Source organism: Solanum dulcamara, chromosome 12 (genome assembly GCF_947179165.1).
Source record: "Solanum dulcamara chromosome 12, daSolDulc1.2, whole genome shotgun sequence".
NCBI lineage: Eukaryota > Viridiplantae > Streptophyta > Magnoliopsida > Solanales > Solanaceae > Solanum > Solanum dulcamara.
In genome coordinates, this window is record NC_077248.1 from 62,577,970 (window position 1) to 62,590,791 (window position 12,822).

At 30.8% G+C, this 12,822-nt stretch overlaps 1 protein-coding gene and 1 pseudogene across 1 annotated transcript; one reads left to right on the forward strand and one right to left on the reverse strand.

Annotated features, from left to right (window-relative positions):
- The first annotated feature begins 1,762 nt into the window (after window positions 1-1,762).
- On the forward strand, window positions 1,763-7,975 carry LOC129875827 (uncharacterized; annotated as a pseudogene).
- A 1,764-nt stretch (window positions 7,976-9,739) lies between these two features.
- Window positions 9,740-10,261, reverse strand: LOC129875828 (uncharacterized). The gene is given in 1 exon segment (XM_055951055.1): window positions 9,740-10,261. A coding segment is annotated over 1 exon segment (522 nt).
- Between the last annotated feature and the right edge of the window lie 2,561 nt (window positions 10,262-12,822).

Genomic DNA, 12,822 nt, shown 5'->3' on the forward strand with positions numbered 1-12,822 from the left:
TTATTGATACCTTAAGTAACCATAAAGAGAAATTGTTGAAAGTACAGTTGTAGCATTAAGATGCAAAGGACTGCTTGTGGGCTACTGTTTTTGAAAAAAATCAACAAAATTTTATCAGAGGTTCGATATCTATGTTAGAATCTTGATTAATTTAAATTTGGCCCACATAAGACCTATTCAAGGGAAAAATACTTCCTAATAAACTTTATTTTTATATATATAGCTTGAATCGAAACTTTTGATTAAGAATAAAGAAATTTTATCTATTCCACCACAACCTCTGTTGATATGTATCACTATAACAATTGTATTCCGTGGTACTAGTTGTTTGTCACGCTAAATTTGAATTGTTACTATCATTTATAATTGTTCTTTGATCAATTCCATATTTAAAGGGTTTCCACATGTCCAACCCTTTACTAATTTTAGTACGTAAAATATGTTTTTGTCATTTTAAACATTATTCATAACATGATAAATGTAGACCAAAAAATTATTTCCAGGTGTTATTCAGACGATAGTACATATATATGGTTTCACATTGTTAAATCACTTTTTTTCCTTCTATGGAAAAAATTCAGCAAATAAACTGGAGCAAAATAAGATTGCAGATAAGCTAGCATAACATGGTTGCACTTAGATATTATTCTACTAGTCCAGACTATATATGTTATATGTATTTTATGTAGTTAACGTAATTACATAATAGACTAATGAATGAAGAAAATTAATATTCAATAATATAGTTGGATCACATTCTTTTTCTGCATAACTAGACACTTTTTGCCAAGGCAAAAAGTAAAAACTACCAAACCAAATTTGGTCCATTGGCTAAACAACCAATAATATCACCCTAGTAATACGGAAAAAATGTTCTTCTTCCGTTTTAAAATAAGTATTATCTTAGGAATAACAATATAACAATTTCATCAATAAAAAGATGTACATATATACATGGAGCAAAATAGGATTGTATATAAGCTAACATAACATGATTGCACTTGGATACCGTTCAACTAGACCAAATTATATATGCTACATGTATTTTTTTATGTGGTTAATGTAACTACGTGACAAAAACAAAAAAAAAAAATTAAAATTTTAGAAGTAGCATTGGTTGAATAAACCTATTCATTAAGTGCGATTTACACACGGTTTAAGTGTAGCTGAAATATACTCTTTTTCTACATATTAGACATTTTTTTCAAAGGCAAAAGGCAAAAACTACCAAACTAAATTTACCAAATTTGATTCATTGGCTAAACAACCAACAATATCACCCTATTATCAATAGAAAGGGCATACGGGAAAAGGTACTTCCGTCCCAATATAAGTGTCATCTTAAAAGAAATTGACCTAAACTAAGGATAACCTTAAGAATTCAAGACAAAAATTTATATATTTTTTCAATTATACCCTTATACTCCATCTACTTAATAGTGTTCAATTTTCAAGATACATTTATTAAATACGGGAAGTTTAGTAAACTACACATTATATTTTTTAATTTCTTAATAACTTGATTTTTGCTAAGATGACACTTATTTTGAAATGAAGAAAGTATTATCAATATTATTATCTTACAAATATGATGTAGTTTGCTTGAAAATATATATATATAAAAAAATCTTATTTTTGTAAGAATTTACAATATCCATGATTGGAAAGTTACCAAAATTATGAGGTCGGATCATGGTTGAATCTTTTGCTATCAATTTTTTTTTAATTTTATTGAAAAAAGTAATTCTCAATTTAATGAGCTATGGGAGCAGTAACAATGCACATGATATTCGTAACGGTAAAAATTGAAAATGTTCAAACAAATGAACCATGTTTTAAAGCCGTATAAATTTCACTTTGAAAGATCACAAAGAGACAAGAAATTCACTATTTTTAGTGATTATTACGTATATTTGGGTGAATTCATCATGATATAGGCCAAGTTCATGAGGATCCTATGACTTATAATCAAGTTGTTAATAGTCATGAATCATATAAATGACTAGACATTATGAAAGATGAAATAAAATTTATATATGATAATGGTATATAAAATAGGGAAAATTATGTGGATTGACAAAAATTACTACTATAATTATGTGATAAGGGTATAGTTTTAATTAATTACACGAATTGGTTATAGTTTAATGAAATTTGTTATTATACAAATCTGGGGGCTCATATACAAATCTGGAAACAAATATACAAATCTCTAAAGCAAATCTGGAAGTGAATATACAAATCTGGAAGCAAATCTATAGCGAATATACAAATCTCTTTGAAAGCCCAATTTGTATAATGCAGCGAGATATACAAACGGGAAAGCCCAATTTGTATAATCAGGAAGATATACAAACATTAATGACCATATCAAACATAAATATAGCTATGGAGAGTAATTAGGGAAACTATACCCATAGAAAATTATTAAGCTTAATATGTTTGTCATTTATGAAATTTTCCCTAAAATATCATTGAGTTGCTTGATATCGTCTGATAGTATTGTGATAGCATTTGATTTTGTGGAGAATAATTTTAATATTTAAAAATTAATGGGGTAGATTTATTTTTCTTGTGCTATGTGTGGATAATATTATGCTTGTTAGTAGTGATAATGAATTGTTTTATAAAATCAAATAATTTCTATCAAGAATTTTGAGATGAAAAATTTAGGAGATTGTTCTTGGCATTATATTCATGAGTTATCTTAGAATCATTATATGTTGTAACCCAAAGCATAACTGGATTTTTGAGTGTTGTTATAAAGTCGATGGAGATTTAGCTCTTCGAATTTTTGATTCTATTTCAAGAATTTTGAGGTGGAAAACAGTTGATGAAAGTCCTTGGCAAAAGCATATTGAAAATGACATCTTCATGCCTATGAAATGCAAGATATCTATACAAAGTTGATACAATTTATGACACATATATATATTAGTTCAATTCAAGTTAATACATCTATTTGTTTCTGTATTTTAATTTCAGTTTGAGAATATAGTGGCGAGTGAAGATGAGGTATCTAAATTGAGGCTTCCTGAACCTCGTGATTACCATTCTGAAATCTTAAAATTGGAGCCGAAAGGATCAAAGCATAGTCTAGATATGTTGACTAGGGAGGTTATAGAGTTGAGAAAAAAACTTGTAAAGGTATAAGCTAACTTGCCTTTAGGCTTTATCTTTTTCAAAACTGTTATTCTAATATTTGTGTTATATTTGATTATATTCTAGGCGAATGAAAATCACAAAGCTCTTGAAGAGAAGATAGACTTACAATCTATTCAAATGAAAGAATTTGTGATGAATTCCAACAAACAATTATTGAAGGATATTTCTTTGTTGTTTCCTAAGAGAGACATCAACAGTTTTTTTATTCAAAAAGCCAGGGAATCATCTAACAAAAAGGCTGGTGAGACATTTTCGGATGGATTAGACTTCAATGGAGGTTCTTTTTTTGTTTTAAATACATCTATATTATCTTGTTTTGCTTACTGGCAGGGACTTAAGTTTATTTACTGTTTAGAGTTTTTACTTATTTAAGTTGTAGTTTAAGCTTGAATTTTTTATTCACATGTTTTCACTTAGAAGAATGGTGAACTTTGACTATGAATATAATTTGCTGCATGATTTTAGCTGCTAGTATTACTATTCATAATCATAGACCTTGGAACTGAATAGTGAATTGTGTGCTTGTATTCTCTGTGCTAATGTAGAGGAGTTCTTGAATTGGGTTAGCTTCATTTTTGTTGGTGGTAGCTCATGAGTCTTTGCTCTCTTTATGCCTTTTGCTTGATGGGTTTTGTATTTGCTTTACAATTGAGGTAAAAATTATTTTTTTCACATGTTTTCACTTAGAAGAATGGTGAACTTTGACTATGAATATAATTTGCTGCATGGTTTTAGCTGCTAGTGTTACTATTCATAATCATAGACCTTGGAGCTGAATAGTGGATTGTGTGCTTGTATTCTCTGTGCTAATGTAGAGGAGTTACATTTTTATGAATTAGACACGAGTAAAAATTGTAGCTAATGAAAAAGCCTTCAGTGATGTATTTCAGTAGTGTTATCAAACTGAAACCTACATTATGAATTAAACTTGAATGAAAAATGAATTAAACTTGAATGAAAAATAAATTACATACATATTAAAGTTGAATTAGAATAGAATGAGACACGAATGAAAAGTGTAGCTAATGAAAAAGCCTTCAGTGATCTATAGAAACACAAAAATGAATTACATACACACTAAAGTTAACTCTACCTCCCAAAGTAGGGGTAAGGTGTGCGAAGACTCTACCTTTCCCATACCTTTTTTGTGGAATTACACAGGGTATGTTGTTGTATATGGTTTAGCTGCTAGTTTTACTATTCATAATCATAGGCATTGCGGAGCTGAATAGTGGATTGCGTGCTTGTATTCTCTGTGCTAATGTGGATGAGTTCTTTTACCAAATTAAAATTATTTGTGTGCTATAGTTTTCAAGTGACATTGACTAGCACTGTCATATATAGTTTAGCTTTAGTGATTTCCATACTCTAATGTAGTGTCTAGTTAATCGTCTTCCGTTTCACTCTATAAATTTGATCAAAGTATCTTGAATAGAGACATTGGATGTAAATGAGATGGAGGAGATTTTTCATTGTAACAGAGCTTATTGTTTGAAGTTGGAGATTTTTAATATGTTAAAAATTCTATGTTCCCATGATAATGGAAATGCTTATACTTATCGAATGCTATGTGTAACTTGGGATAAAGAGGAGTGGAAGTAAAAGTGGATAGGTGTCTTCCATTTCCCAAGTTTGGTAGTGAAATAAATTAGCGAATTGAAATAACACCAGGATAGTTGGGTAATTGTCCATTTAGATTTTTCAATCTTCCTTCTCTCTTACTCTCCTCAAGGAACCAAAGAGGGCCTATTTTGCTTAGACTCTCCAAAAATGTTGTCGCACCCATGTTGGGTCTTCCAAAAATGTACTATTCTTGGAGGATCCGATACGCACCTAACTGTATTTTTGAAGAGTCCGAGCAACATAAAACATTATCTGCCAAAATTGATTAGTTTTCCACTTATCATGAAAATCACTTGCTAAAGTTAGCCACCATATCAGCAGTAAAGCCTATCATGGTCAAGCTCAAATTAGCTGGTTTGAACATGTATTTTTTTGGTGCATATTTCTTAAGGTTCACCAAGAAGAGTTAGTTCGGTCAAGGGGCGGGGAAAAGCAATAAAATGTGGCATGCGTATATGCATTTGAAAATATAATTAAACCAATGAAGGTGTGGATATGAAAGAGATCTCTTTGTTTTTATGTGTCCTTATATAATATTCAGAAATGCACCACAAATCTATATAACTAGAACAGTTGGTCTCAGATTATTAATACATCAAAATTTGGTAAGGGTAGTAGACCTCTACTCACTAACTTGCCATAAACTTTAAAGTGAACAAAGATTTTACAAGCAAAAGTTTGGCCTAAGCCCTTGCAATTATAATTCTTATGTCTCTCCTTCTACAAGGCACCAGATATGCTAGAAAATATAGCTGATGGCTAACTCCATTTGAGCAACTCAGCTAAAAGGCTTTCTTTTGATGAAGCTCTCAGCTGGAGGTTGTTTAAAGTTGTGTAGCTTCGGAATCTGGTTTAAACTGGAATAGGTCTTCATAATGAAGCTCATTACTCGTAGATGAATAATTGAAAATTGGAATATAACTTGGTGTCTAAATAAAAGAAGTAAATGATAATTTTGATTGAAACAGAGAAATAACTTCTAATGGCTACTTGTAAGAAGTATCTTAAACTGGTAGAGCACTTCTCATATCAAAGCAGGTGATTTCTGATTATTACTCCCTCCAGTCTAAAATAAGTGAATTTTTGGAGTGTGGTACACCCTTTAAGAAAGTTAAATTAAATACACCAGTCAAGATTTTTTTTGACAATATTACCCTTTTGCTTTTTTCCAAACTTTTATTCACATGTTTTTTTTGTAATATATTTTAATTACACACAACATTTTCTCCTTGTGTTGATGCATCAATACATGTGTCAAGAGGGCATGACACTCAAGTTGTAGAATCAGCTCAACATGAAAAATATCAAGTGTTTAAAGCTTCCGTTAAATTTGCTACTATTGGAAATTCTGAAAGCAAAATTGGTAATGAAGGATTTAATACAAATATAATACACATTTCATATACTTTTATTCAACTTTGTTTAAATTGTTCATGTTATGTACAGATGAAGATGTTGTAGGAATTGCTATTGAACAAGTTTTATCTGAGGTTGTTGCTGATATAAATGGTATTAGTTTTATTTTGAAAGTTCAAATAAACTTCTTTGATCTCTAATTACTCTATCTGCTCCTCCCTTAATGCATTACTAAAAGATTTATTTTGTATATAGGAGAAAAGGTTGCTGATCTTAATTCAGTTGAGGTGCAACCTAATAGTAGTGTAGTTAACAAATGTGAACTAGATTGTGGTGCGTCTACTGATGCCGATGCGGCAAAGGGTTGTCAAAAATCTCCTCAAACGCTTGATGACTTCATGTTGTGTGCTAAAGATCTTTCCCAGATCCATAAGGCAGAAGCATCATATCTAAGAAAGAAAGCTACTGTTGAGGAAAACAAAAAGAAAAAGGCACCCACTATTGAGGAAAATAAAAAGAAAAAGAAAGTCATTGTTGATGAAAATAAAAAGAAAGCGACACCGAAGAAGCGTGCAAGATTTTTTTTTTTCAGGAAAGTCAATTAAATCTCCTTATATACATCATTTTGAATTTGGAGGGACTTTATGTGTAACACGTCAAATATTTGAGATAAAACATCCCTTTTCACTTGTAATCGAAGTAGATGATGAATCTGATTTGATAGATTCATTCACTTCATGGCTTTATACGGGTACAAAAAAGAGGTAATTTATTTATGTTTGTTGTTTTATATGTCAAAAAAAATTCTTTAGTTTAAATGAGTTAACTGACTGAAAATTTCATTTTTTATGCTTTAAAGAGGAAAAAACCCGTATCCAGATGTTGTTAATGTCCTCAAGCCAACATTTGAATTAAGTGTTTGCAATGTACAAGCAAAAGAATAGTTTTTCAAATTGGCACATTCTGTTCAAACATGGAATGATGAGGTTAGTTATGTAAACTCCAGTTGAACACTCTTATTTTTCTGAATAAATTTATCTTCCATTTTTCTAGACAAGCTTTAATGAGCTCACTGAATTGACTGAAACTTGGTACAAATTTAAAGTATTATCTAACACTTGACATTATTTTAAATCTTTTGCAGCATCTTGACGTCATTTTTTATTATATTAGAAAGAAGGAAAAGTATGAAACCAACAATAATGTTCGATTTACAACTACTGATTGTCTATTCAAGACAAAGATTGCTCAATCTTATTTTCAACTTTATGAAGCTCATGAAAATAAGAAGAAATTTGGAATAAAAACTTCGGATGCTATTGCTGAGTATATATGCGAACGCCATTTGTTGGAAAGCACCCCATGGGACAAAGTGGATTATGTTCTCTTTCTAGTAAACATTAAAGAAGATTATCATTGGATTTTTGTTGTGTTTGATATTGTTGAAAGGTGTTTGAAGGTGTATGATTCATTTCCGGCTAGAGGGAGGGATGAATTTTCTAACTCAAAACGCTACTGGCATGATTTCATCGATTTTACCATACTACTTGAGTGTTGTCAAGTTCTATGATAAGCGTCCTGAATTGAAGAAATCACCTAAATACAATAGAAAATATGAGTTTGAGCTCATTGAATCTAAGTTCATAACTGAAAGAATTCCAAGACAACAAGAAGATTCATTGTAAGTTTAATTATTTATCAAATAAATACTATCTTTTGTATTGGTCTTATTAAACTCAATAGTATTTTTATAATGATTTTATATTTTAAATTTTGTAGGGACTGTGGAGTTTTTGTGGCTGCATTTGCGGAGTTAGTGAGCAATGGCTAGGATATTGCAAATCAACAACTAATTGCAGACAGTCTCCGAAAGAGGTTTGAGGCTCTACTATGGAAATATGCAGTGAAGAGAATTATAGAAACAGTGATCTATAGAAACACAAAAATGAATTACATACACACTAAAGTTGAATTAGAAGAGAATTAGACACGAATGAAAAGTGTGGCTAATGAAAAAGCCTTCAGTGATCTATAGAAACACAAAAATGAATTACATACACACTAAAGTTGAATTAGAAGAGAATTAAACAAGAATGGAAAATGTAGCTATTGAAAAAGCCTCCAGTAATCCATAGAACATAAAAATGAATTAGACTTGAACTAAAAATGAATTACATACACACTAAAGTTGGAAGAGAATTAGACACGAATGAAAATTGTAGCTAATGAAAAAACCTTCAATGATGTGTTTCAGTAGTGTTATCAAACTGAAACCTGCATTATGAATTAAACTTGAATGAAAAATAAATTACATACATATTAAAGTTGAGTTAGAATAGAATTAGACACGAATAAAAAGTGTGGCTAATGAAAAAGCCTTCAGTGATCTATAGAAACACAAAAATGAATTACATACACACTAAAGTTGAATTAGAAGAGAATTAGAAAAGAATGGAAAATGTAGCTATTGAAAAAGCCTCCAGTAATCCATAGAACATAAAAATGAATTAGACTTGAACTAAAAATGAATTACATACATACTAAAGTTGGAAGAGAATTAGACACGAATGAAAATTGTAGCTATTGAAAAAGCCTCCAGTGATGTGTTTCAGTAGTGTTATCAAACTAAAACCTGCATTATGAATTAAACTTGAATGAAAAATAAATTACATACATATTAAAGTTTAGTTAGAATAGAATTAGACACGAATAAAAAGTGTGGCTAATGAAAAAGCCTTCAGTGATCTATATAAACACAAAAATGAATTACATACACACTAAAGTTGAATTAGAAGAGAATTAGAAAAGAATGGAAAATGTAGCTATTGAAAAAGCCTCCAGTAATCCATAGAACATAAAAATGAATTAGACTTGAATTAAAAATGAATTACAAACACACTAAAGTTGAATTAGAAGAGAATTAGACACGAATGAAAATTGTAGCTAATGAAAAAGTCTTCAGTGATCTATAGACCACAAAAATGAATTAAACTTGAACTAAAAAATAAATTCTTGTAGCAAACTAATGACCTAAAACAAACAGAGTTTATTCTTTATTTCAAATGTCATTCTTTATTCTTAATTCAAAGGCCTAACATTCTTGCAAGTCTTCCTGTTGTGACCTTGTTGTCCACAATTGCTGCATGTTATTTTTGATTTTTTGAATCCATCTTCTCTCAATTGCGTGTGTCTTTTATATTTTGGTCTCTCAGAAGATCTCTTTCCAAGTGGTGGAAGTACAACCTCTTCAAGAACGTGTGTTGGTATATTTCAGGTGCTTTCATCTAGGAGGGAATTCAAGGAAACTGGTATGTCAATAATAAATTCTCTCTTGTGTAGTAATCAGAGCAATATTTTTCATAACCAGTGTGTTTTGTTGTTAAAACAGTCAAAGCATGTGGACATGGCAGCTCATCCAATTAAAATCTCCCACATGTGCATGTACGTTGTTGAAGACATACCATGAATCGTGTAATGCCATCAAGTACTATATACACATATTCATTTGTCTCCCTAACCTATGAAAAATAAGAAGAAATATAAGCAAGAGAGATGTTACATGTGAATCAGAAGAAAAAATATTAGCAAATTTTTTTTACAGATACCATACTCTTAATTTCTCCGATGTAGTTTTGTTACGTTGTAGAATTTTTTCATACTTTTTCCCAAGGTAAAATTCTGAAAATATTGCCTTTGACCTGTTATTGTTATTCCATTTTTGAACAAGTTGTCTCATGAATTCTAGGAGGTGAAAGACTGTAAGAACTTTGGCATGTCTTGTTCTTGAATTGACTGATTCTGCAATGTTTGATGTCATCATCCAAGTCCTATTTATTTGAGCATGAACACGTGACCATTTGTTGTATCCAATGTTCAGCAAGTAGTCTTTAATCCTTTTGTCTATCTTCTCAACAATTGTCATATGTTGATTAAACTCTACCGTGGTGTATGTTTTTGCCATAGAGTAGAATAATTCTGTTACCTTTTGCTGACTCTTTCTGAAGTTTTTCATTATGTTTTACAACAAGTGTCATATACACGCGAAATGAGGTATTTCATCATAGACAGTTGAAGTTGCCTTAATAATGCTTGCATGCCTATCCGAAACGATACACATCTCTAATCTTTGACCAAATGCCTCTCTGAATTGTTCAAAAAACCACCTCCAAGATGCATCATTCTCTGAATCAACAATGGCATAAGCAAGAGGCAGTATACTCCCTGCATCAAGTATAATGTTTAATACATTTTTGTTTCATGTGTAATACACTTTTAATACATTGTGCAGACTTTTAATATAAATTAGAATTTCATTTATAGAAGCATTAGTATTGTATTCGAAAAGTCTCACCTGCTGCATCTAAGGTATTAGTTGTTAGCATTGTCCCTTTGTATGCTCCTTTTAGAAAAGTTCTATCAACAACTACAATTGATCTACAATACTCCCATCCTTTTATCGATGTAAACAGAGCTACAAATGCATATAGGAAATGGTCATCCTCTGATTTGTGCAATCTTATATAAGAACCAGGGTAAGTTAACTTGGCAACTTTGCATATGATTGAGCTGGATCACCTCAGACTAATTCAAGAGCTTTTTCTTTAGCTCTCCAAGCTTGCATATATGTGAGCCGCACACCATATTTCTGTAACATGTCATTTTGTATATCTCTTGGTGTGTAGTTGGCATCTGGATCAATACATTTGGCAACAATAATACTCCCAACAACTGTCTTTGTTGCTTGTCTTTCCGATAATGAATTATGTAGCAACAAACACGTGTGTTCGCTTTCAAAATCTCTAATAGCGAACATTTGAGATTTATTCACGCTTGAAGCACGTAAATTCCAACTACAGTTTTTTCCGAGGCATTGCATTGAATAACTGTTGATTTTTTTTATTAATAGACAATCAATAGTATAAACTAACTTGAATTTGAGTCTTACCATGTTGAGCTTGATCTCAATGTCTTGAATTCGAAGTGTTTAAGAATGGAATGTCTTTTTAGTGCATTGGTAAGAACATATTTATTTTTGTAAACTTGATCTTTCTCAAAAAAAGATTGATTAGGGTTAATAATGATGTCTGGTTGTATTTCTTCTTGCTCATCAACTTCCTCACATGATCCAAAACCAATTAACTCTAGCGCATCACCGATACCACTAAATGTATTAGAAAAGTATGAATTGTGTGTAATCCTCATGTCTTCTGAAGTGTCTGAACATAATAGTGGAATTAAGGTGGAATCACTCTCCAAGTTGATCAATTCAGTTGTTGTGACACATAAAGGGTATTTTGACATATCTCTATGTTCCTTTTTGGTTTTAATATACACTTTTACTCCCATATCGTTATGAATTTGAATTAGAGGAGACCTTTCATCAATCTTATATCTGATTTTAACTTTACTTGTTGATGTGTCTATTGACAATTGAGAAGCAATCACAAAAACAAGGCTAACAAATGTTGAATCGGTATTTATCAACACACCATCTGCCAAGTAATTAATATACTTGTTGCTAGAATCCTATCGGCCATTGAAGTAAAGCAGCACAGCTAGATTAGCCATGTTTTTCTCCTACATATTTTTTTGTTGAATTAGAAGAGAATTAGAGAATTAGACACGAATGAAACATGTAGCTAATAAAACTAGCCTTCAGTGATCTGTAGGCCATAAAAATAATTAAATTTGAACAATAAATGTATTACACACACATTAAACTTGAATTAGAAGAGAATTAGATACGAATAAAACCTGTACTAATGAAACCAGCTTTCAATGATCTGTAGGCTACATAAATGAATTAAACTTGAACAATAAAGGTATTACACACACATCAAACTTGAATTAGAAGAGAATTAGACACGAATGAAATATGTAGCTAACAAAACCAACCTTCAGTGATCTGTAGGCCACAAAAATGAATTAGACTTGAACAACAAACGTATTACATACACATTAAACTTGAATTAAAAGAGAATTAGACATGAATGAAATTTGTATCTAATGAAATCAACCTTCAGTGATCTGTAGGCCAAAAAAATGAATTAAACTTGAACAAAAACTGTATTACACACACATTAAACAAGTAAACAAGTAATTGTGATAAACGTAGAAACAAAAATAAACTTTCATATTGAATCACAATTGAATACAAATCGTGTATCGCTAATGAATTAGGCACACAATCTAATTCAAACCTTCAAACAATTAAACATTCAACCATTCAAACCTTTAAGTAGTCACAGATCTCTACTCAGAAATCACAATTCTTCAACTGATTCAAATCTGCATTCACCTAAATTTTGCCATTCTTCTGCAATAACATACGCATTAATCATTATACAACACAAAATGTTCATTTACGCATTACAAATAAACTGTAAACATAGGAGATCAAAGTTAAATAGATGAACATATGGCGATGAGAAGAAGATAGGATTTGCCGACAGATTAATCGCCGATTAACAATAGTTTGAATAAGTAATCGCTGCAATCAAAGAAACAAAAATCAGTAATAAAAATAAAAAATTATGGAGAAAATTTCGCATGAATATTGTTGAGTATCATACTATTCGTTGCTCTTGTTTGCTTCTTCCTCTTTTTGACTATGGAGAACACAAAAATTTCTTCTGAGAAGTGAGATTCCACCGAATACACATCACTTAATTCCAAAAT